Here is a 25,467-nt window from a genome sequence, read left to right as displayed (position 1 = left end):
TGGTGGGTTCTGATGCAGGAGAAGGAAAAAGCCAGTGGGGAGCGGGCTCTCTCCTTTCATCCCCAAGGGGAAGGAGGGATTTCTGGCTCTTCCCATCGCCAGCCTCACCTTCCTGCAAATCAGAGAGCCTCTGCAAAGATTGGGAATGGCTGGGTAGCCCGGGAGGGTGGGGGCAGCCCTGTCACCTACAACCAATTGCTGCCTTTGCGGATAGGACCAGATCCACCCACACCAACAGAGCATGTGTTTGCAATCCTGACATTTCCACATGGCAAGCGAGCACTTACATCAGCCTCTAGTCTCTAGAAGCTTGGAGGGCAGGGCCTGGAAACTCGTTGGGACATCTATGCCACTGAAATCCAGTTCTGAACTACTTGCCCTGCTCCTGAACCACGGCTGCTGGGCCCGTATACAAATCTATTTCTTACTTCCAAGTAAGAGACTCTGCTTGCGTGTTTTGCAGCAGGAGCCAGGATAGGGAGCTCCCTCAGACTCTGTGGCATGACCTATTAGTAATGTCATGGCATCTTATGACTGCTTGGTTGAGTACACCACCAAAGCAAGTGCAGCAGTCCTCTCATGTGACTTGTACCCCTTCAGAAGGCATGTGAACAGTCCTCATGTCAAAGAGCTTCTCTGTCACAGTCCGGTTCACGGGCGATCGAAGGCCCGGCTGGGGACGTCGGGACCGGGGGCAAGATGGCGGGGTGGGAGCAGGAACAGGAGTCCAGAAGCCAGGAGTCAGGAAGCCAAGAGTCCAAGGGTCAGAGAGCAAGGAGTCACGAAGTTAAGGGTCTGAGGATCAGGAAGCAAGGAGTCCCGAAGTCAGGGGTCCGAGGATCAAGAAGCAAGGAGTCACGAAGCCAAACGCAGCAAGGCAGGAAACGTGTTGCTGTGGCAAAGAGCCGAAGGGAAATGCTGACCTTATATCCCTTCCGGCTCTAGCCACCAGGTGAAGTGAGTTACCAAGTGGCCTCACCTGTGCAGCCGTGCCTTGCCTCTCCAGAACAAACTTAGGAAGGCCCCAGTCCCGCGAAGCCCTACTGGTCACAGGGCCCGGCTCCTGCATGCACTCCTGACGTTCTCTTACAACAGAAGAACAACAAAACGGCAAGTCCTCGTGTCAAGATCCCTTTGCATGGAAAGGCCTTCAGGTGCTCTGAATGTAGCAAGAAGACCAAAGGCAGAAGTGCTGGGAGACGTTAACAGTGGAAAGATCCTGATTAAGGATTGAGTGTGTCTTTTGGCAAATTCCTAAAGATGCTAAGCATGGGCTTTGGAAGATCGGGAGGCTGCTGAGCTCCCAAGGTGCTTGGAAGAGGGTCGGCCTTCATTCGATGTTCAGCTCTTTCAGCTTCAGACTCAGCTGCTGGAGGTACTGGCTGTCTGGGTAGCCGTTTCTGCAAGCAAAGAAGCAAACCAGTGTGGGCTGTGGGATGAAGCCATTCAGTGCAACCCTTTTCCTGGAACCGTGGCATATATATTCCACCGCTCCAACTGGGCTATCCTGTGAAGGATCTCATGGAAGACACTAAACAGGGGATGGAATGGTTTAACCACAGGGGCCCCATGCAAAGCTGAAATTCCTAGAAAACAGGGAGATGACAGCGAAGATTGCCCAGTGTCTCTCTACCATGAAACGAAGGGCTTAGCAGCTGGAGAAAAGTGGCCGAGCTCTGCACAAGGTGCAGCAGGGGATCACGGTGCCGCAGTCTAAAGATTTATGAGATGGAAAATTTGGAAACAGACGGCACTTAAAAACACTAAGAATTTGTGTGCTTGCTTCATGCTAAGGAATAAAATGAAATTGTGCACAAGAGGCCCGATCCCTTTTCCCTGGCCTGTAATGCATTATGTAAATTAAGGAAATCTGCATAATTCATGCTAGGGGAAGGAAAAGACAGAACCCGAAGCTCCCCATCCCTCAATGGGGGAGGGGATTGTTCTGCAACCTCCCTGGCTTTGGGGATTTTAGCAGGAACTGCCTATATGCTGCCAAGCATATCTTTGCACCTGCCATAACGTCTAGAAGCCTTTTCCCACTACAAAGGCCGATCTTTGCATTCCTTTCACATCAATATTTGGCTCTCCTGTGCCTCCATCTTTAGAGGCAGCAGTGCTTCTTCTGAACAGCGGCTGCTGGAAACACCAGACAGGGAGAGAGGTTCTTCCACTGGCCATCCTTGGTTTAAGGCTACCTATGGTCATCATCTCCCCTCAACACCCTTCCTCCTCGGACGCACACGCCTCTGACTCCTTTCCTGTCCTGGCAATCCCATTCTTCAAATTCCAGAGTTCCTTTGTCGTCCCTTTCCTGTCGACCTCACAAGGCCACCCCTGAGGCCTTGTGGGAGGTTGCTGAACATCACTACCCTGGCCACCCATAGAACACCTACCGTACTTTTTGCTCCATAAGACACACTTTTTTCTTCCTAAAAAGTATGGGGAATTGTCTGTGTGTCTTATGGAGCGAATGCGTGGTCCCTGGAGCTGAATTGCCCAGGGGCAAAAAGCAGATCATCCTTTTTTTTTTTTTAAAGAGGGAAGTGGGTGTTGAAACAAAGCCACTGATGGCAAGCGATCGGGGAGAGAGATAAGGGATGCTAGCAATAAAGGAGGCTGCCTGGGGGGGGGGGGGGTAAAAGCCCATGGATCCTCAGGATTTTTGCATTGGGTCACCCCAAATTCACCATCAGATCACATAGCATATCCATGGCTACAGCCTGCACCAAAAAAATCATGCACCCACTGTTTTTCATGGGGGCGCAATGGCGCAAAAACATGGTTACAAAGCACGGATTCACATGGATTCTCAAGATTTTTGCATTTGGCTACCCCAAATGGTCACAGTCAAATCACGTGTCTGTGGCCACAGCATGAACCACAAAAATCATACACCCACTGTTTCATTCAGAATATAATTTTTTTTGTTTTCCTCCTCTAAAAACTAGGTGCGTCTTATGGTCAGGCGCGTCTTACAGAGCGAAAAATACGGTACCTGGCCTTGCCCCCCTCCATGGAGGTCTTGTGGGGGATGGGTCCCCAAGTCACCCTCTCTTCCAAACCGCAGGTTCTGATACGAAACGTCAGACCGCGCTCAAATGCTTTGTGCAGGAGCACCATCAACCGCCGGCCCTCTGCGTTGTCTGGGAGAAAGGCCTCGAAGTGGCCCCCTCGGTACAGATGTCCTGGGAAGGGGTCTCCAGCCTTTGGGAAGAAGAGGGTTTTTTAAAAAAAAAAATACTTGGAACAGAAAGACGACGTCACCTGCAAGTCTCTTGTCTCTGTCTCTTCTCTGTGTGTGTAGTGGAAAGGAACTCCCCAAAAGCTGAGCTTAATCCCAGGGCATTCATATTAAGGGGCTCTGCCATTGCTCTGCCTTATCTCTGCAAATATTAGGTTTTCAAAGAAGAGATAATTTTGAACTGGTGCAGGATGGAGCAGGGTAAGAGTAGAAAGAGGACGGAGGGGAGGGTATGATAGACCAGTGTTTCACAACCCTTTTCCGACCGTGGCCCCCTTCCAACCTAGTTTCCTTCCTGTGCCCCTCACATGGGCATAGTCTAGAGGGGGCAGTTGCCTCCCAAATAAGCAAAAACCAATACAAAACAATACAAAACTGAGCTTCTGCCCCCCCCCAAAGCCTGCCCCCCTAACAAAAATCCTAAAAGGTGTGAAATGAACACAGGCCCAATAGGCAAGGAGTAATGGGACGTGGGTGGCGCTGTGGGTTAAACCACAGAGCCTAGGGCTTGCCGATCAGAAGGTCGGCGGTTCGAATCCCCACGACGGGGTGAGCTCCCGTTACTCGGTCCCTGCTCCTGCCAACCTAGCAGTTCAAAAGCACGTTAAAGTGCAAGTAGATAAATAGGTACGGGGTAAGTGGTGCTCATCGCTATTGCTTTCTATGTCACAAGGCTAGCAAAACATCGTTATGCAAGCTTGTTTAATCTGCGTGATCTGATCAGATTGCAGAACTGGGGTTTCCACGATGAGCCTTTTCTTTTGTGCCAGTCTATGCATCTGCAAGGGTGGCGCTGTGGGTTAAACCACAGAGCCTAGGACTTGCCGATTGGAAGGTCGGCGGTTCGAATTCCTGCGACAGGGTGAGCGCCCGTTGGTCGGTCCCTGCTCCTGCCAACCTAGTAGTTCAAAAGCACGTCAAAGTGCAAGTAGATAAATAGGTAGCGCTCCGGCGGGAAGGTAAACGGCGTTTCCTTGCGCTGCTCTGGTTCGCCAGAAGCGGCTTAGTCATGCTGGCCACATGACCCGGAAGCTGTACGCCGGCTCCCTTGGCGAATGAAGTGAGATGAGCGCCGCAACCCCAGAGTCGTCCGCGACTGCACCTAATGGTCAGGGGTCCCTTTACCTTTAATGTCTGCCTCCATCCACCCTCTGCAATATCATCAAAAGCAGAATGCAGGTGCTGAACATTACAACACTCCTTCCTCATAGCTAGCAAAACAAATTTATGTGAAAACAAGCTACCGTTCAATTTATTGATGCTGTGGAATCCTGCTATGCCTGGCTGCAACATCTAAATTGCATCTAGGGCAGCATCTATAAAGTCTTCTGTACAAAAGAAGAATTGCTATTGTTGTTTTGCCACCACTTGAAGTTTCTGGCAAAGGACCTCATTCAAACCAGAGGATCAGAGTGTGGGAGATTCAGCCAGCAATTAGAATTACTGGCAGGGAATTCTAACTCAAGAAGAAGGTAGCCACGCGCAGATTATATGAGACACAGATTATATGCAGACTACAGGGCTGGGAAGAAACAGGTTCAAATCTCCACTTGGTCGTGAATTTCCACTGGGTGGTCTTGAGCCTAACCGACCTCACAAATGGGAAAGCCTTGAACTTCTTTGAGGAAAGCTGGGATATAAACCTTAACACTTTTATTTTTTAAAAGGCATTCTGGAGCTTGCTGTAATCAAGGACGGACTTGGGTAATCTTTCCTAATATGGCACCCTGTGTGAGGCGAAAATTTGGTGGCCCCAAATGGATCTTCTCAACTATGGAACTTCTCAATTTTGCACCCCCTCAGCTCAGTGCCCCATGCAGAGGAACCGCCCAAAAACTGACATCCATCCATCCATCCATATATATATATTAGGTGCAAGATGAACTGAGCAGCTGATGCACAAAACAACCAGTCATTGTACATATTTACAATACCTCATTCTCTAACATCAGTTCCGAGACTATGCATACAATCTATTTCAAGCGGAAAGATTTCTGATTGGCCCACACCTAGTTGTGAAACCTTGAAAAGACTACATTAATGAGCAACAGAAACTAAGGCTGTTGTTTCTTGGTGACCATGTATATTGACTGGGCGGTATAAGTTACTTTGCCAACATGCGCAGATTCTCTGATGAGTCATAGGGATTATGCATATTATCTAAAGAATATACAAAACCCTGCCCTGATAAAACACATTCCTCGAGGCCAGCTGGAGGTTTTTGCACATTGACTGGAGAATGTGCACAATTGTTGATTGTTATGCACATGCACTGTTCAACTGACATTATTCCTAACGGCTATTTAATTCACATTATCTCATATATAATCTGTTAACGCAACACAAACGAAAGGTTAAATACTGAGTCTAAAAGCTAAAGGACCCCTGGACGGTTAAGTCCAGTCAAAGGTAACTATGGGGTTGCAGCACTAATCTTGCTTTCAGGCCGAGGGAGCTGGTGTTTGTCCACAGACAGCTTTCCGGGTCATGTGGCCAGCATGACTAAACCACTTCTGGCACAACGGGACACCGTGACGGAAACCAGAGTGCACAGAAATGCCATTTACCTTCCTGCCGCAGTGGTAGCTATTTACCTAGTGTGCTTTCGAACTGCTAGGTTGACAGGAGCTGGGACAGAGCAACGGGAGCTCATCCTGTCGTGTGGATTCGAACCGCCAACCTTCCAATCGGCAAGCCCAAGCGGCTCAGTGGTTTAGACCACAGTGCCACCCGCTCCCCAATTCAATTCACATTCTCCCACATATAATCTGTTAACGCAACACAAATGGAAGGTTAAATACAGAGTCTGCAAGATGTTAAGTAGGTAAGCTGGTGGCAGCTTACGATGAGACCCCCTGACTTTCCCTCCTGCTGGCAGGACTCATAACCTTTGCAAAATGCACTACAGAGGATACATTGCAGAGTTCAAATATAGCTTGACAATTATCGAAGATGGGATGGGACGGAACGGAGAGAGCAGGCAGATGGGTACTTACTTGTTGCACACCGTCAGGAACGTTGTATGTTATTTTGAGTGTCGGATCTCGGATATACCCAGGGAGGCTCTGCGATATGGTGGAAGCTCCAAAGGTTCCGGGAATGCCAGCGGAGGCGCCGGGGTGAGTTAGCGAAGCGCTGCCTCCTGGGATTCGCACCCTGCAAGGCTTGTGGGGGCAGGGGGCATGGGACAGGGTGGGGCGGCTGTTTTGGCACAGCACACACTCTTCAGCCGCCGACTCGCTTCCTAGGCTGGTGGTTCTCAGGCCCAAATCTAAGGCAAGCCCCTCTCCAGCTGGGGGAGAAGCGTGCTGTGGCAGGTCAGGCAAGGAGCTCAGCGGGGTCCTCTCTGTTTCCTGGCTGCTCCCCTCCTTATTGCAGTCTCTCGCAAAATGGAACTTGTCTGGCAAGCCCTGCCTGCTCTCAGCCAACAGTCTCCTGGAGCGGCCCTGCTTGCTGGCACCCGGGGTTTGGTCGAGGGCCTCACTCTGCCATGCTCTGTGGTCACTTGGGAAATTCTGCACCGGCGCAGGCTGGAAACCGCTGCCCTGTCTCTGAGCCTGGGAGGGCGATGTGTCTCCGGCAAGGCTGTCCGGGCCAAGGGAGCTCTCTAGCAGGCTGGCTCTCCTGCTCTCATTCGGCTGCTGAGCGCTCCCTGCAGCCGATGTCTCGCCCTGAATTTTCCCATCACGGAAGGGAGTCTGCTCGGATAGGGCAGCCATCCTGCGGGCAGAGAACAAGCGGAACACTTCCAGGACCTGCAACTTCTCCTCGCGGGGGTACATAAGGCCCAGCTTGTACCTGTCCCGGCTGACGACAATGCGGTCGTCGAAATTTTTCAGGTACCTACACAATTCACTCAGGGCCTCATCCTCTGGTCCATCCATGGCCAGCTCAGTGTAGGTGAAGCTGTCATAAATGTAAGCACAAGACTCTGCGAGGGCCTCTGCTTTTTGCATGCCTGAAGGACTCCTGTTATCGCTTTGGACGGCGTGCAAAGAGTGCCTTTGTTTGGTAAGCGGAGACTCCATTTCCTGGCTGTACTCCACCTGTGTCACCCCTTCCTTTCTGATCTCCTTCTGCAACGTACGGTGGGGATATTCCTGAGACTCCTGCTTCAAATGGGTTGCACTGACCTGCGCTGTTAGCCTGGGCTCAGGCATGGACTCACTGCCGCTCAGAGACTTCTGCAGCGAGAGGCTGCTGGACCGTCTGAGGTGGGGCCTTGGTTCAGAAACTCTGAAGTCGGCAGCCCCTGTGGTGTCAAACAGGTTCAAGGATCTGAAGGCGCTCGTGACCGCAGGGAGGGATGGAGGCTCTGTGAGACCAAAGCTCGCCCAGCCCTCGGAACTCGACACGGTGCCTGCAGGTGAGGACGGCGATTGATCTGCTTTCATCCCTTGCGGTGCTTTCCGGAATTCCAGAGTTTGCCTGATCTGGCTCTTTGGTTCAGTAGCAGCGGACAAAAACGGAAGGGAACGCTCGCTCTCTGGAGCCGGGCGTTCTGTGGCTGGAAACAAGCTGGCAGCTGGCAGCCATGCCGGTAGGCTACCCCGACTTGAAAAGTTGGCAGCCAGCTTGTGCTCGGCTTTGCTGTTGGGCTTTGGCAAGCTCGGCTTCTTTGGCACGGACTCCGCCGGTGACTCTAGCTGAGCTGGCAGAGAGCTAGGACCCTGGAGGTACGCTGCCTGGGGAACGCCAGGTCTCCGGTGATCCTGCGCTGCCCCCCTTGCGGCAATCAGTTCCTGGATGTGCCGCTTGGCTTGGGAAACTTCCGCCAAATTCCCAATGAGGCAGAAATCCTCCTCCTCCTCCTGAATCAGCAGCAGAGGGTAGAGGCTCTGTAGCTCTGCTGGAAAACTCCTGCCGCCGTCGATCCCCAAATCTCGCTTGTTGACCTTCTCTTTCCGCAGGGTGCCCTCCAGTTGCTGAGAAAGCTGGGAGAGCGCCAGGTGGGCCGAAACTAGGGCGCTAACCCCCCCAGCCCCATTGGATGATGCTCGCAGGTAGAGGGTTGTGATGCCGTCGCTGTGGACGTCCACAACACCCACCTGCTGCTTGTGGAAAATGTTGCCCAATTCCTCACTGCAGAACTTCTGCATGTAGAGGTAGATATCTGAGTCTATCGCTAAGGAGAAGTCCTCCAGGGGCTCTATGAGGCTCTCTGCAGACTCCTGGACTTGGAATGGGCCTGCTGCAGCCTTCTCCTCCTCGTCCCTCTTCTTTTTCCTCTTCTTCTCTGCCCGAGTCTCCTCCTGGTGCGAGACGCCATCTCCCGCAGCCTTCTCAGCAGGTCTGCCTCCGTTCGCAACGAGAACGCCAGCCCTTTGCTTGCTATTGAGGCACCTCAGCAGCTCAGAGCTGAAGGCCTGCAACTCCACAAAGGAGCCTTTGATGGTGCAGGTCATCTCCTGAGTGTTGAAGTTGATGTGGATGCCCTCATACCTCTGGCACAGACTATCCAGGATGTCTTTTCCATCAGGGAAGCGGCCATAATCCACCTTCATGCAGACGCGTACAAAGATCTGAGGAGGAAAGGAAGAGCTGCTTAGGTGGCATGTCAGGGATGGAATTATGTGTCATGGAATGCTACTCAATACTGATCCAGAGCAGAACTCCAACGTATAGTTAGCACAGTGAAAACTTAAAACGCGTTGCAGGATTCCCGAAAAAATAAACCTGAGACAATTAAATTTTATCCCGCAGACCGTTACTGCTACTGAAGGCAAATGAGCATCATGGTCACCAATCCAATACACTAAGGATTGGCACTGTCCGTAAGAAAACCAGTTGCAGAAGACTTAACTTAAACTTACAATAACTTATAGTACAGTGGACGCTCAGGTTGCGAACATGATCCGTGCGGGAGGCACGTTCGCAACCCGCAGTGCTGTGTCTGTGCACGCGCGGGTTGCGATTTGGCACTTCTGTGCATGTGCAAAGCGCGATTTAGCGCTTCTGCGCATGCGCCACCGCTAAAACCCGGAAGTAACCTGTTCCGGTACTTCCGGGTTTTGGCGTGTCTGTAACCTGAAAAAACGTAACCTGAAGGGTCTGTAACCCGAGGTATGACTGTAAGTCTAAACCTTAACACTATTACCATACTAGGTAAAGAACACCACGGGACACGGGTGGCGCTGTGGGTTAAACCACAGAGCATAGGATTTGCCAATCAGAAGATCGGCAGTTCAAATCCCCGCGACGGGGTGAGCTCCCGTTGCTTGGTCCCTGCTCCTGCCAACCTAGCAGTTCGAAAGCACGTCAAAGTGCAAGTAGATAAATATGTACCGCTCCGGCGGGAAGGTAAACCCCAGAGTCGGTCACGACTGGACCTAATGGTCAGGGGTCCCTTTACCTTTACCTCTAAAGAACACCACACCAGAAGGAAAAGGAAAAGTGAAACCCAGGCTCCTTCTGGCCCTGCTTTTATAGTCAGCATAACCTTGACAGAAAGAGATAACAGGCCCAGTTTAAGCCAGCTGTTCTCAGCTTCTCTGAAGGTATAACCCAAACATCATCAACCTTCTGCTTGTTCCTTTCACACACAGAAGCTTCCAGAACCCTCTTGAATTAATCAGAATATGAAAGATCTCTACACCTCAGATCAAGAAATGCAAACTGACATTATGTTCCTGGACAGTTAACATTTACGTGCCACTTGTTAAAACACCTGTAATAAAATGTTTGGCGGCCAAAATAAATGGGATGATGAGGGCAGCCACCTGTCTGTTCCATTCACACATTTAAAAAGGGGTGTTGGTGCTCCTTTTACATCAAAAGGAGTCAGCCTGTCCTACATTGAACATGCCCCCCCACCTGCAGTCTTGTTGCCTCAAGACTCATTTTTCCTGCCCTGATTCCAATTCTGGTAGCACAGCCAGGCTTGGTGGAAGAGGATTTACTGTTGTTTGGAAGGCTTATTTAAAGAAAACCTTTGTCAAAGGTCCGCCTTCATGCCAGGTTTACAAAAAGAAATGACAAACTATGTAAACCCAGTTTTCTTCAGCATAGGCTAGAAATCTCTCTCTCTCATCAGGCTTTCCAAAACAAGAGGTGGATAGGAAGCCAAGCCACGGGGAATCAAACACCTGATTCTTTTAGGAACTCAGCTGCTGGTTATCCACACCAGCCCAGGAAAGAACAAAAATCAATAAAATGGCCACTTAGGTAAGCCTAAAGCAAGGGCTGACAACCTTTGGGGACTGGAATTCTGAGAAATAGGGGTCGCTGCTGTGAGGTGTGGCATAACACAAAAGCATGACTAGGACCCAAACCAATGGCTTCAAGTTACAAGAAAAGAGAGTCCGAATATAATGATGATGATGATAGTAGTAGTAGTAGTAGTAATAATAATATATTATTATTATTATTTATACCCCACCCATCTGGCTATGTTTCCCCAGCCACTTTGGGTGGCTTCCAACCAAATATTGAAAACAATACAGCATCAGACATTAAAATTTCCCTAAACAGGGCCACCTTCAGTTGTCTTTTAAAAGTAAAATACAGTGGTACCTCGGGTTACATACGCTTCAGGTTACAGACTCCGCTAACCTAGAAATAGTACCTCGGGTTAAGAACTTTGCTTCAGGATGAGAACAGAAATCGTGCAGCGGCGGCACAGCGGCAGTTGGAGGCCCCATTAGCTAAAGTGGTGCTTCAGGTTAAGAACAGTTTCAGGTTAAGAACAGACCTCCAGAACGAATTAAGTTCTTAACCCAAGGTACCACTGTACTTGTTTATTACCTGGGAGGGCATTCCACAGGGTGGGCGCCACCACCGAGAAGGCCCTCTGCCTGGTTCCCTGTAACCTCACTTCTCGCAGTGAGAGAACTGCCAGAACGCCCTCGGAGCTGGACCTCAGTGTCTGGGCAGAACGTTGGGGGTGGAGATGCTCCTTCAGGTATACAGGACCGAGGCCATTTAGGGCTTTAAAGGTCAGCACCAACACTTTGAATTGTGCTCTGAAACGTACTGGGAGCCAATAAATATCGGGAAGAACTTTCTGACAGTAAGAGGGGTTCAACAGTGGAACAGTCTCCCTTAGGAGGTTGTGGACTCTCCTTCCTTGGAGGTTTTTAAGTAGAAGTTGGGTGGCCATCTGTCATGGATGCTGTAGCTGAGATTCCTGCATTGCAAGGGGGCTGGACTAGATGACACTTGGGGTTCCTTTCCAACTTCAGAAGTCTATGATTCAATGGTGCTCATGACTTTGATTTCCCAACCTGTGTGCGTATGTATGTACAGTGGTACCTCAGGTTAAGTACTTAATTCGTTCTAGAGGTCCGTACTTAACCTGAAACTGTTCTTAACCTGAAGCACCACTTTAGCTAATGGGGCCTCCTGCTGCCACTGCACCCCTGGAGCATGATTTCTGTTCTCTCTTTTTTTTAAAATTATATTTATTAAGATTTTTCCATTATAATACATCAAAAAATAAAAAAAACGAAACAAAAAAATTTAAAAGCACATAAAATTCAAAGTCCTTATTTTCAATGACATATTTCCCTGACTTCCCCATACCTCCCCCTCTTGTATTCCAGTTCAAATTGTTGGTTCAACAAGTTCTTGTCCCCAATTTTTAACCTTTTTATATTTCATTTATTTTAGAAAAACCAATTTTAACTTATAAACATCAATATTTAAACAACAGTTCAACAAGTTCTTGTCCCTAATTTTTAACCTTTTTATGTTTTATATTTTATATTTAGTTCATTCTGAAAAACCAATTTCTGTTCTCATCCTGAAGCAAAGTTCTTAACCCGAGGTACTATTTCTGGGTTAGCGGAGTCTGTAACCTGAAGCGTATGTAACCTGAAGCATGTGTAACCCGAGGTACCACTGTATGTATGTTGCAGGTTTGCAGAGAGGTTGGGTGAGATAATCTGCCTCTTCTGGTTCCCTTTTGATTGAAACCAGGGGTGGGGAGTCTCTTCTGGTCAGAGGCTCACACTCCCTCCTGGGTGATTTTCTGGGCAGCCGTCCCAGTTAAGCAAGAGTAAAAATTCACACGCCGCCGGATGTGAGGGCGATCTGGCTGCGACATCTGTCACCCCATTGATTGCCAGGGTTGATTCGGCTGATCTGGCTGGCTAGGCGGGTGTCCCCTTCCTCCCTCACCGCTCCATGTGCATCCCTCCCGAAGCTGCGCGCTCGGTGGAAGAGGACGACCATCCCAGATAGAAGGAGTGTACCGTTCTTCGGTCAAGGGTATACGATAGCTGCGCTCCCCTGCTAGAACCTCCAAACAAGCTCATGGCCAAAGCACTCTTGAAGAGGACATGGAGCTGCGCTACTAAGCGGTGTGGCCTAAGAAGAGGGTGTGTGGCTAGGGCAGGGGGGATCTGGAGGGCTGCAATTGTCCTGTAGGCCCAATGCTTCCCACCCCAAATTTATTTTATTTTTTTAAAAAATGTTTATTAAAGTTTTACAAAACAAAAACAAATCAACAGACAAAAACTAACAAGAAAAAGAAGAAAAAGAAAGAAAAATTCCACTTTTAAATTTCAAAATTCCATATCCCTCTTTCCTGACCTCCTCACATCTCCCTTTTTTGTATTCCTCTTTACTCCGTCAGATTCAGCAAATTCTAACCCATTTCCAACCTCGTTTATAATTATATATTTCCAGTTATTATGTCTCTAATTTCCTTTATCTTGAACCCTTACACCACCTTATATACTTTGGCATAATATTATTCTAGTCATACCCCCTCCTTATTAAAAATTCTTCTTTTCATAACTCATTTAACTATATCCCAAATGCCATGTTACCTTCACATCCCACATCATTTTAACACTCAAACATTTTACAATATTTTTGTAGGTAGTTCTTGAACTTTTTCCAATCCTCTTCCATCAATTCTTCTCCCTGGTCACGGACTTCCCACCCCAAATTTAAAATAGCAAGCATGCTTCCTAATCAGCTAGGATCTACCCTTTCCCTCTTCTGGGATGATCCCCATGTCAAGATTCATGCATTATTATTATTTTGGGTGCACAATCAAAAAAACACATTGCGTAGTGTGTGTGCGTAAGCATGTTCAAAGTGAACTTCCAGCTCTACTGAGTAAATAGTCACTCCAAAGTCCAGTGATTCCAATCAATCAACACCGAACAATTCAGCTGGCAGAAAATGTGAGCAGGGAACCTTCCCTCTAAACAGCATTTACAGGCTCCATAATCCCAGATGTGTAAAATCAACTTGTAGGCTTAGAAATGCCCTCTGTCTGTGCTTAAACGCATTACAAATGATGGGTTCCCCCCCCCCCAACACAACCACCCCGTAACGAAGATAATATTCTTTTAAAAGTTGTCTTTTGTTGCCACTCTGTGGACAGAGCTGCTCACAGCAATTTTCCCCAACTACTAAATTTCTAAAGATGAATTCAGATGTTCCTTTGCATCCCTGCTGTTCCTCAGGGGCTGATTACAAGAGCAGTTGCAGTTTCATAGATTGGAACCAGGTTTGACTTTTGAGGTGAACTGACTTTTGAGAGGGGGGAAAACAACAGCAGCTCAACCTTGCAAGGCTGAGCAGAGCTCTTCGCTGGCTCTCTAACTGTGGCCAGTCTGACTGCTGGAACTTTTAGAAAGCACGTTTTGCGTATCCCACGCCTTGTAATGCTGACATGAAACTTACACTGCCAGTAAGTGCATTCACTTACCAAAAAAAGGGGCGGTGTTGTTTTCCTGCTTTCTAGCACACACTAACCATAACTCTGCTCTACATAACAGTGTTCACATGAAAAATGAAATGAAAACAAGTGTCTTGCCCTTATGGTGAGTGGGCATGTGTTAAGCAGAGCGTATGTGCAGGGCTAAGTGGTGCCCAACGCTGTTGCTTTCTATGTCACAAGGCTAGCAAAACATCGTTATGCAAGCTTGTTTAATCTGCGTGATCTGATCAGATTGGAGAACTGGGGTTCCCACGATGAGCCTTTTCTTTTCTGCCAGTCTATGCATCTGCAAAGGGGGACGCGGGTGGCGCTGTGGGTTAAACCGCAGAGCCTAGGACTTGCCGATCAGAAGGTCGGCGGTTCGAATCCCCGCAACGGGGTGAGCTCCCGTTGCTCGGTCCCTGCTCCTGCCAACCTAGCAGTTCAAAAGCATGTCAAAGTGCAAGTAGATAAATAGGTACCGCTCCGGCGGGAAGGTAAACGGCATTTCCGTGCGCTGCTCTGGTTTGCCAGAAGAGGCTTAGTCATGCTGGCCACATGACCCGGAAGCTGTACGCCGGCTCCCTCGGCCAGTAAAGCGAGATGAGCGCCACAACCCCAGAGTTGGCCACGACTGGACCTAATGGTCAGGGGTCTCTTTACCTTTATGCATCTGCATAATCCAGCTCCCCCACCCTGACAACAGGCCTTTCAACCTCTTTATTACCTCATTGGGGTTCAATTCAGCGGCGCTCTGTGTCACTTCCAAAGGGTAGTTGTTCCCGTTGACGGTCAAGACATGCTTTTTGGCCTTCAGTACCTGCTGAGTCACTGAATGAGGAAAAAACCAGCAATCAACACAAGCTGGCAACAACTCACCCCCTCACCAACAAACTTGGAGGCAGGGCAAAATCGCATTGCATTTGCTCTTCACATACTTCTCTTCCACCCTTCTCAGTCCTTTGATTCTCACTCAAATTCTCAGTGTTGCTTCCCAAAATCCTCAACTCAAAATTCACATTTCGAAATTCTGAAATTAAAGATTCTGTCTATCCAACTGAATCTTTTCAGGTTGCGCAGATTTTTCGTTTCCAGAGCAGAATGGCTCAGTCGGTAGAGCATGAGACACGGTCGTGGGTTCAAGATCCACACTGGACAAAAGATTCTGAATTGCAGGTGGGTTGGACTAGACGACCCTTGCGGCCCCTTCTATGATTTTAGCTTGTGGGTGCACCATTGGTAAGAAGGAGAACGTTAGCACAATGCTTTGGCTTGCCCAGAAAGATTTGCATTTCAAGCCCCTCAAATTGACTTGAAAACCAAGTTATCCATTTTCCCTGCAGTTCAACACCAGATAATCTCCGGGTCACTGTCATCTTTCAAGCCCTTTTTTTATGTTGTTGAGAAAAGCGAAGCCATGTAAGATTTGGGGTTTGGATTTCTCAAACCTCCACTAATATTCCAGCAAGAACTTGCAACGTTTAAGGGGGAAACATCTTACAAATTCTGCAACATGAAATTCGGGCGTGGAAATTTACATTGCAAAAATTGGGAGCTGTTCAACTGGTTTGCAGACATGATGTAAAATTTAACCATCTCTATGTGCAAGGGGAAATGACACATACAGGCCACACTCACGCCATATATTCAAAGCATGATGACTTTAAGCAACCACGGCTTCCTCCCAAAGAATTCTGGGAGATGTAGTTTGTTAAAGGTGCTGACCGTTCTTATGAATCTGACTTACCGGTACATATTTTTGTGAAAAATATTGGGTACGTACCTTTCTTTATACACTTTGCTTTGTATATTCTGTTTTAATATATAACGTGTATTCGGGTAGCTCAATTCTGTTATCATTCATTGGTTGTATGTTTTGTACTGTATTTTCAGCTGATGAAGACTATCACGAAACAGTAGTATCATTCTGGAAACACAGTCCTTGAGACTTTTGTTAGATCGCCATGGTAATTGCAACTCTGGGAGGAGAATGTGGGTCTCATAACAGCTCCCAGCACCCTTCGAGAACTTCAGTTCCCAGGATTCTGTGGGGGAAACTATCACCATGTGAAATGGTGCCATGGTTCTTTCAGTGTATGGTGTGAAGGTGGCCACATGTTTCCTAATGGTACCATTGCACTTGTACGTTCAGTTTTATATATGAGCATAAGCTACCGACTCCCCGCCCCACCAGTATACCAAACAATTTTGCTCCTCGTCTAGTGACCTGTTGCATCCTCAAAGGTAACCATAGCACAGCCTGGGGATTCAGGTGGAAATTCAATGCTGGAAATTTCTCCACCTCCATTGCGCGCTCGCAGAAAATGGATCATCAGCTTGTCGGACACACGATCTGGCGGTAAGTCGGCAGGGTAGCCTCGGACGCAAACGGTACGGCAGGTAGACATGCTGCCAAACCTGTAGAGGAAACCTAAGCGTCAACCAATAGTCTAACCATGTTTGCAGGAGGCTCAGAAACCATCAGCATTATTCTGGAAATTTTGAGAAATGATATATAATGAACTGAAGAAAATGTTGTAAAAAACCCAGAAGCATTTTTGTTAGGGATTGTAGGACAAGACCTGCCAAGGAAAACAAAGAACTTATTTATGTATGCTACAACAGCGTCATGTGTCTTGATAGCACAAGGATGGAAGAATGAGGAAACCCCGACAAAAGAACAGTGGCAAGAAAAACTGATGAGCTATGCAGACCTGGCTAAACTGACATACAAATTGTGAGATAAGGACAACTGTGACTTCAAAGAAGAATGGGAACTTCTTACAAACTACTTGAAAAGACAACAAAATGAATCGGACTCCTTGGCAGGTTTTGAATAAACATATACAAATTTATTGATTGTTAACATAGTAGACAGATAATATAAGGATTTCTACAATTTTACAGTATGCAGTGGACATTATGAGTTGAGAAATCAGAGAGAGGAGCTGAGGGAAGTCTTGCGGGGAGCGTTTGATAGGGAGGTGGGGGGGAAAGGGGGGAAAATAATAAATATGAGATTTTTTGATATTTTGTTATCTTGAAATTGTTAATTTTTTAAAAAAAAGAAATCAGCAGCATTATTCGGTGCTATGTTAGAGAGGATGCCAGGAAACAGGGACTTATAGTCACATGTGGTGGGGGTGTAAATATGTACCCTTGGGGGGGGGGCAAAAGGTATTTAAAGAGATAACAGAAATTGCTGGGTTAAAGCTGACCGAAAGTCCAGAGGTTGCATTATTATCAATTTACGATGGGGTGGAAGGTTCGCAGGCTATGAAGGACTTGCTCACAAATTTATTGACAGCTGCACAAATTATGATAGGCAGGAAGTGGAAGGGGCAAGCAGAATATAAAATGGAAGAACGGTATAAAGAGCTGTGGGAGATAGCTATTAATGATAAATTAAAATGTGCCGTTATGGTAAGATGGGGAATAGGCAGGAGAAATGATTTTGAGGAGATATGGAAGGTGTTTGTAGAATCTGTACTGTTAAAATGGAAAGAGGTCAAACCATCGCAAGAGGTGTTGAAATTTTGGGAGGTAGGATAGTTATAATGTGGGGTGTGCACATTTTTATTCTTATTTATGATTATTACTTGGTCAAAACAAAACAAAATAAATAAAATAAAATAAAATAAAAATCATCAGCATTTGTGAACAACCAAGTCTTTTCTACATGAAACCCAGGATGTGCTGGGTCCTAGGAACACAAGACACTGCCTTGCTGTTGTTGTTGTTTAGTCGTTTAGTCGTGTCCGAATCTTTGTGACCCATGGACCAGAGCATGCCAGGCACTCCTGTCTTCCACTGCCTCCCGCAGCTTGGTCAAACTCATGTTCGTAGCTTCGAGAACACTGTCCAACCATCTCGTCCTCCGTCGTCCCCTTCTCCTTGTGCCCTCCATCTTTCCCAACATCAGGGTCTTTTCCAGGGAGTCTTCTCTTCTCACGAGGTGGCCAAAGTATTGGAGCCTCAGCTTCATGATCTGTCCTTCCAGTGAGCACTCAGGGCTGATTTCCTTCAGAATGGATGCGTTTGATCTTCTTGCAGTCCATGGGACTCTCCAGAGTCTCCTCCAGCACCATAATTCAAAAGCATCAATTCTCCAGCTCTCACTTCCATACATCACTACTGGGAAAACCATAGGTTTTACTATACGGACCTTTGTTGGCAAGATGATGTCTCTGCTTTTTAAGATGCTGTCTAGGTTTGTCATTGCTTTTCTCCCAAGAAGCAGGCGTCTTTTAATTTTGTGGCTGCTGTCACCATCTGCAGTGATCATGGAGCCCAAGAAAGTAAAATCTCTCACTGCCTCCATTTCTTCCCCTTCTATTTGCCAGGAGGTGATGGGACCAGTGGCCATGGAGTTTTCTTGGCAGGGATACTGGAGTGGCTTGCCGGTTCCTCCTCCAGATGGATCACATTTGGTCAAAACTCTCCACTATGACCTGTTCATCTTGGGTGGCCTGCTCGGCATAGTTCATAGCTTCTCTGAGTTATTCAAGCCCCTTCACCACAGCAAGGCAGTGATCTATGAAGGGGAGACACTGCCTTACACAACTCAAAACCACTGATCCACCTAGCTCAGCCTTGTCTGACCAGCAACCAGCTCTCCAAGGTTTCAGATAGTGGACATTGCTAGCTATCCCAGGAGATGCTGGGAATGGAATCTTCTGTGTTCAAGGCTGATGCACCAGCACAGAGCTATGGCCCCTCCATTATCTCTGCTGGGTGGTGGCAGCTTCAAGACAGATATCTAGAGGAAGGCCGTCGTTGGAGTGGAAATAACTCACATCCCGTTCAAGAGACATAAAATCTCCAGAGACGTTTCTAGGCAGCTGACCTGCAAAATTCAACCTCCACAAATGTTTTGAACAGAGGATGAGGCAGGGAGGTGGGAAATACTTTCTCCCTCAACCTTTTCCTGTTGGAAACGGATTTGGGGAAAACGGAAGCGTTTGCCATCTTTCATAGAATCATAGAGTTGGAATAGACCACAAGGGCCATCGAGTCCAACCCCCTGCCAAGCAGGAAACACCATCAGAGCACTCCTGACATATGGTTGTCAAGCCTCTGCTTAAAGACCTCCAAAGAAGGAGACTCCACCACACTCCTTGGCAGCAAATTCCACTGTCCAACAGCTCTTACTGTCAGGAAGTTCTTCCTAATGTTTAGGTGGAATCTTCTTTCTTGTAGTTTGGATCCATTGCTCCGTGTCCGCTTCTCTGGAGCAGCAGAAAACAACCTTTCTCCCTCCTCTATGTGACATCCTTTTATATATTTGAACATGGCTATCATATCACCCCTTAGCCTCCTCTTCTCCAGGCTAAACATGCCCAGCTCCCTTAGCCGTTCCTCATAAGGCATCGTTTCCAGGCCTTTGACCATTTTGGTTGCCCTCCTCTGGACACGTTCCAGTTTGTCAGTGTCCTTCTTGAACTGTGGTGCCCAGAACTGGACACAGTACTCCAGGTGAGGTCTGACCAGAGCAGAATACAGTGGCACTATTACTTCCCTTGATCTAGATGCTATACTCCTAGTGATGCAGCCCAGAATTGCATTGGCTTTTTTAGCTGCCGCGTCACACTGTTGGCTCATGTCAAGTTTGTGGTCAACCAAGACTCCTAGATCCTTTTCACATGTACTGCTCTCAAGCCAGGTGTCACCCATCTTGTATTTGTGCCTCTCATTTTTTTTGCCCAAGTGCAATACTTTACATTTCTCCCTGTTAAAATTCATCTTGTTTGTTTTGGCCCAGTTCTCTAATCTGTCAAGGTCGTTTTGAAGTGTGATCAAAAGTTCAATATTTATTATTATTATTATTAATTGAATTTATATACTGCCCTATACCCAGAGGTCTCAGGGCGGTTCACAGAAAATATCAACATAAAAACCACAATATATATACATTGGCACCTTGGTTCTCAAATGCCTTGGTACTCAAACAACTTGGAACCAAAACGCTGCAAACCTGGAAGTAAGTGTTCCGGTTTGCAAACTTTTTTCGGAAGCTGAACATGCTCTGTTTTGAGTGTCACGCTTCCGATTTGAGTGTTACGCTGAGGTTTGTTTTTGCTATTTATTTTGCATTTTTGTTTTTGCGGCTTTTTTGTGACTGTGTGGAACCCAGTTCAGCTACTGACTGACTGACTGACTGATTGTGCGACTGCAGTACATTGTTTATTGCTTTCATTTTATGGATCAATGGTCTCATTAGATGGTAAAATTCATGTAAAATTGATGTTTTAGGGGTTGTTTTTAAAAGTCTGGAACGGATTAATCCATTTTGCATTACTTTCTATGGGAAAGAGGTTTTGGAACGGACTTCTGGAACAGATTCAGTTTGAGAACCAAGGTACCACTGTAGTCAAAATAAAAACAACAACCCAATAACTGCTCCCCCTTCGGCCTCAAACATAAATGCAGAGATAATATCGCTTTTGGGACGTGGGTGGCGCTGTGGGTAAAAGCCTCAGCGCCTAGGGCTTGCCGATCGAAAGGTCGGCGGTTCGAATCCCCGCGGTGGGGTGCGCTCCCGTTGCTCGATCCCAGCGCCTGCCAACCTAGCAGTTTGAAAGCACCCCTGGGTGCAAGTAGATAAATAGGGACCGCTTACTAGCGGGAAGGTAAACGGCGTTTCCGTGTGTGGCTCTGGCTCGCCAGAGCAGCGATGTCACGCTGGCCACGTGACCCAGAAGTGTCTGCGGACAGCACTGGCTCCCGGCCTCTTGAGTGAGATGGGCGCACAACCCTAGAGTCTGTCAAGACTGGCCCGTACGGGCAGGGGTACCTTTACCTTTACCTTTTAATATCACTTTTGCCTTTGCCCCACAGCTGCCAACCTGCGAAAAGATGTGCAGCTGTGAGGCGAATTATCTTCAGATGTTGGTTGTGGTGCGAGAGAATACTTCTCAGCCTTGTTTAATACGTGTTGGGTGTGGGTATGTGTCTTTTTTTTAAGGAAGGAAATTTAAAATTTTGCCTCACCAGCTTGTCAGGGGCAAATGTCTACTCCCCTCCCCTGCCCAATTTATCCCCCGGCCAGACGTCCGCCACATTTTGTCGGCTCGCCACAGAGGCAAACAAACGGGACTCTGTTAGCTGACCCAGCCAGGCCTGTCTGCAAAGCCGACGGTGGCATGAATAATGCAGGAAGAGAAGGCCTTGCCTCACATCTTGCGGGCAAGGAGCCATTTTGTCAGCTCCCTCAAAGGCCTTCTTGCCCCGGCGCAGGTGCCAAGCCCGACTCTCGGCTCTTGCATTATTCACCAGAGAGCCCATTAACATGCAGTGGGGGTGTTTGCGCCTGCTATAAATATTCATGGTGCCTCAGGGCTTTCAAATATTCTTTTTTATTATTATTATTTAAGAAACAAAAACCTCATTAAGCCGAAATGGAATACAGTGACAGGGGCAGCGAACCTGAGTCCCCCACCCCCAGAAGGAAGGTCAAGAAAGCAGGGTCATGTTTGTATGGCATTAAGGGATTATAAGTGCAAAAAAGGCACAGTTTTCCAGAACAATAAGAAGGACCAGGTCACCTTTCATTTTGTTCTTCAAATCCCCTGTCAATGGTTACCTTGACCCCGACAATTCCACAGCACCTCCGTGGCGGAGGATGACTGAGCCAGAATTTCAAACAGTTTTTTAAAAATTTAAATCGGATTTTTTTTATTTAAATCGGATTTTTAAAATAAAATGCTTTTGGAGGAAAAATCTTTCTAAAGATAGTTTTCTATTTATGTTACATTCTACTCCAAAGGCTAATCATCAGGAAATAAGGGTTTGTTTTAAGTTTTCCATGTGTGCTAAAACTCAGTCTAAGTTTTTCTTTTTTAAAAAATACTTTAACCACATCAGTTAACAAACATGGATACATATGCTATAATGTTATTGTTTCAGTTGAATAAATTGTTTAAATTGTTACTAATGATTATTTTTCTCCTTCCAGTAGAGTACAGCAGAAAAGTTGTCTAAATATAAACAGTTAACTTACTAAACCACACAATAATTTCATGCTTTTCAACTGGGAGAGATCATCAGGAGGTTTGGGCTGGGTGTTCATCAGTATGTGGATGATACCCAGCTCTACCTCTCTTTCAAATCAGAACCAGTGAAGGCGGTGAAGGTCCTGTGTGAGTGCCTAGAGGCGATTGGAGGATGGATGGCTGCTAACAGATTGAGGTTGAATCCTGACAAGACAGAAATACTGTTTTGGGGGGACAGGAGGCGGGCAGGTGTGGAGGACTCCCTGGTCCTGAATGGGGTAACTGTGCCCCTGAAGGACAAAGTGCGCAGCCTGGGAGTCATTCTGGACTCACAGCGGTCCATGGAGGCGCAGGTCAATTCTGTATCCAGGGCAGCTGTCTACCAGCTCCATCTGGTACGCAGGCTGAGACCCTACCTGCCTGTGGACTGTCTTGCTAGAGTGGTGCATGCTCTAGTTATCTCTCGCTTGGACTACTGCAATGCGCTCTATGTGGCGCTACCTTTGAAGGTGACCCAGAAAGTACAACTAATCCAGAATGCGGCAGCTAGACTGGTGACTGGGAGCGGCCGGCAAGACCTACATTGGCTCCCAGTAAAAGTCATAGTTGTTTATTTTTTTGACATCTGGTGGGAGGGCGTTCCACAGGGCAGGCGCCACTGCCGAGAAGGCCCTGTGCCTGGTTCCCTGTGACTTCACTTCTCGCAGTGAGGGAATCATCAGAAGGCCCTCAGAGCTGAACCTCAGTGTCCAGGCAGAACAATGGGGGTGGAGACGCTCCTTCAGGTATACTGGGCCGAGGCCATTTAGGGCTTTAAAGGTCAGCACCAACACTTTGAATTGTGCCTGGAAACGTACTCACGGGAAAGCACCATATAGTTAGTCTGCCTGGCACAAAAAGCAGGGCCTTTCCAGTCGTGGCACCCATCCAAGGAGATGCAACCAGCCTTACATTTATGACCTTCAAGAAGCTGAGGAGGGCCATTTGATTCCAGCAGGCTTAATGGAAACCACAAAACTGTGAGTTGTATCCAAGTAAGTTGTTCTGTTGGTACAAAGTCTTATACCTGCACAATAGGGTGTAATCTCTCTCACCTCTCCCTATACCCCACAATCTGTTCCGGGGGCTTGTGGAAATCCCCAGAACAGATCTGGGGGGGGGGATGGGGATGTGGGGATATGAGGAAAGGGGAAGTTCCATGGTGCTTTATCAGAGCTTTTAACCATTTGTGAAAAGGTTGCCGTTTCTTTGAAAAATGTGTTTTTACTGAAAAAGTTGTATACTTGGCTGTTCAGTGTAAACTTTCCAGATAGCTTTTAAAGTCACATGCAAAGCACACAAATGTTGTTGGTGTTTTTAAACTCACATAAATGAATGTCTACGAAGCCAGATGATAACTCATTAAAGCAGAATTGTTGCTAATTAATTCATTGCTTGTAGTAGCACTTTGGAAGCGCTTGATCACATACACAGCTGGCTGCAAGGTTTGCAAATAATCCTGTAGTGCAGATGGGGAGACGCTTAAGTGAACTCAAGCCAGAAGCAACGATTCAGACTACTGTACAGTTCTTCCGGATTCTGTAGCAAAGCACTGCACCGCCTCCAAGGTGATGGGAGATTCCCCAACCAGATGTTTGGGGCAGATGGGAATTGTAGCGTAAAAACTGTGGAGAGCACCAGGTTGGGCGAGGCTGACCTAGAGCAGAGGGGTGGGCAAGCCTTGCACGTGAAGCCTGAGGGATTTCATCCACAAACTTCGGCGTGCAGTAACGCTGGGGGTCTGGCTGGCGGCTGCTCCCTGGGTGACTATCTGAACTTGGGAAGCAGTCGGCAAAAGGGATCGGGGATCGGAAGCGCCCGGGTTGCAGAAACTCGCTCTCCGGCCTTCGGGTTTGCTAAGGGCGCACAGCTGCACCAGCAATGGGTCAGCGATGGCTCCGAGCAGACCCCACACCAACATGTGGGGCCCGGTTTTTAAAAGTGCGGAAAGCTTGCAAACCCTTGCATTCCCATCTGCCCCGAGGAAAAGGGGGCTGGCTGAGCGTCTAGTGGCCGGGTGGCGAGGGGGAGGCGAGACTAAAAGGCAGCCACGGAAGCGGGAGAAAGCGCTTTTGTCGCCCCGATGGCGCGCCGGATTTGCAGGAAACCTAGAGGGAAGGAGAAAGGGGCGAAAAAGGTCCGATCGCCTCTATCCTGGGGGTGCTCTGCAAGAAATCCTGGGTGTGTGTGGGGGGGTGTTCAGGCGGAGGAGAGGGGTGGCAGCCGCAGAAGCAGGGGGGAAGATGGGGCGACGGGCGCGCAAAGGCACCTACCTTCGAAGGAGGGTGGCCGGGGCAACATCCACAACAGCAACGAAAGGGAAACGAAAGCGAAAGTCGCGTCCCAGAGACCGCCCACTTTGCGAAAGGAAAGGCCGGAAGGAGAGGAGGGGTGGGCGGGCAAGTTGTGTGTGGGGGGGTGCAATGTCCCCACACACGCGCACGATTTGCATGCACACCAAAGCGCACTCTGGGTTGCTGGAGCGCACGGAAGCGCATCAGCCCATAGGAGCCAAATCCTTCGGTCCCGCTCAAGAAAATATTTGAGGGGCCCGACCCCAAAGCTATTCAAATAGCGTGCATGTGCTGTGTCATGTGATTGACTATGCGGGGCGGGACTTACTCTCTCCCCCCCCCCATATTTTATCCAAGTTGCAACAACCTCACCAGTTCCATCCCGAGTTCCTGCCTCAACCAGTTCCAACAGTTAAGAGCTGTTGGACAGTGGTTGGATGGCCACCTTTCATGGATGCATTAGTTGAGATTCCTGCATCTCATGGGGTTGGACTAGATGACCGCTGGGGATCCCACCCAACTCCATGATGGCATCGAAGCACAAGAACCCAAGAGGGATCAGTCAATCAATGTAACCTCCATGCACAGAGGTCACTTACCTCCTAGTTATTATGTGTGTCTAGGGGTGTGAGGAATTCCTCCTTGGGGAATTCGCGGGGAACCTGTTTGGTCCAATCTTGCAAAGATTTTACACCATGAGTAGGCAAACTAAGGCCAGGGGGCCGGATCTGGCCCAATTGCCTTCTAAATCCGGCCCACGGACAGTCCAGTAATCACTGTGTTTTTACATGAGTAGAATGTGTGCTTTTATTTAAAATGCATCTCTGGGTTATTCGTGGGGCATAGGAATTCGTTCATTCCCCCCAAAAAAATATAGTCTGGCCCCCCACAAGGTCTAAGGGACAGTGGACCGGCTGCCTGCTGGAAAAGGTTTGCTGACGCCTGTTTTACACCCTCAGTGCTATCCGATGCAGCCTGGTTCACAGCCAAAGCTATGGGTAAAGGACCCCTGACAGTTAAGTCCAGTCACAAAAGATTCTGGGGTTGCGGCGCTCATCTCACTTTACTGGCCGAGGGAGCCAGCGTACAGCTTCCGGGTCATGTGGCCAGCATGACTAAGCCGCTTCTGGCGAACCAGAGCAGCGCACGGAAATGCCGTTTACCTTCCCGCCAGAGCGATACCTATTTATCTACTTTCGAACTGCTAGGTTGGCAGGAGCAGGGACCGAACAACGGGAGCTCACC

At 48.0% G+C, this 25,467-nt stretch overlaps 1 protein-coding gene across 1 annotated transcript; it reads right to left on the bottom strand.

Moving 5' to 3' along the window:
• Positions 1–278: 278 nt before the first annotated feature.
• On the bottom strand, positions 279–24,379 carry LOC128399997 (uncharacterized). Its single transcript, XM_053361917.1, has 6 exons — positions 24,202–24,379; positions 16,126–16,316; positions 14,626–14,729; positions 6,241–8,766; positions 2,999–3,207; positions 279–1,400 (listed from the first exon to the last, which is right to left on the bottom strand). The coding sequence occupies exons 2-6, from the start codon at positions 16,304–16,306 to the stop codon at positions 1,331–1,333; spliced, it is 3,090 nt and encodes a 1,029-aa protein (XP_053217892.1). The 5' UTR covers positions 16,307–16,316; positions 24,202–24,379; the 3' UTR covers positions 279–1,330.
• Between the last annotated feature and the right edge of the window lie 1,088 nt (positions 24,380–25,467).

This window comes from Podarcis raffonei, chromosome 13 (assembly GCF_027172205.1).
Source record: "Podarcis raffonei isolate rPodRaf1 chromosome 13, rPodRaf1.pri, whole genome shotgun sequence".
NCBI lineage: Eukaryota > Metazoa > Chordata > Lepidosauria > Squamata > Lacertidae > Podarcis > Podarcis raffonei.
The sequence above is the reverse complement of the archived record's forward strand: the minus strand, read 5'-3'. Positions and strand labels throughout refer to the sequence as shown.

What these genes read in the sequence shown, in the direction of transcription:
- LOC128399997 (XM_053361917.1), bottom strand. Translation starts at nt 16,306, where the DNA reads ATGTCTACCTGCCGTACCGTTTGCGTCCGAGGCTACCCTGCCGACTTA. An exon ending in CTGAATTGAACCCCAATGAG is followed by an intron (nt 8,767 to 14,625) that starts GTAATAAAGAGG and finishes TTTCCTCCTCAG; the next exon opens with ATCTTTGTACGCGTCTGCAT. An exon ending in ATGGAGGGGGGCAAGGCCAG is followed by an intron (nt 1,401 to 2,998) that starts GTACCGTATTTT and finishes CTTTGCTTGCAG; the next exon opens with AAACGGCTACCCAGACAGCC.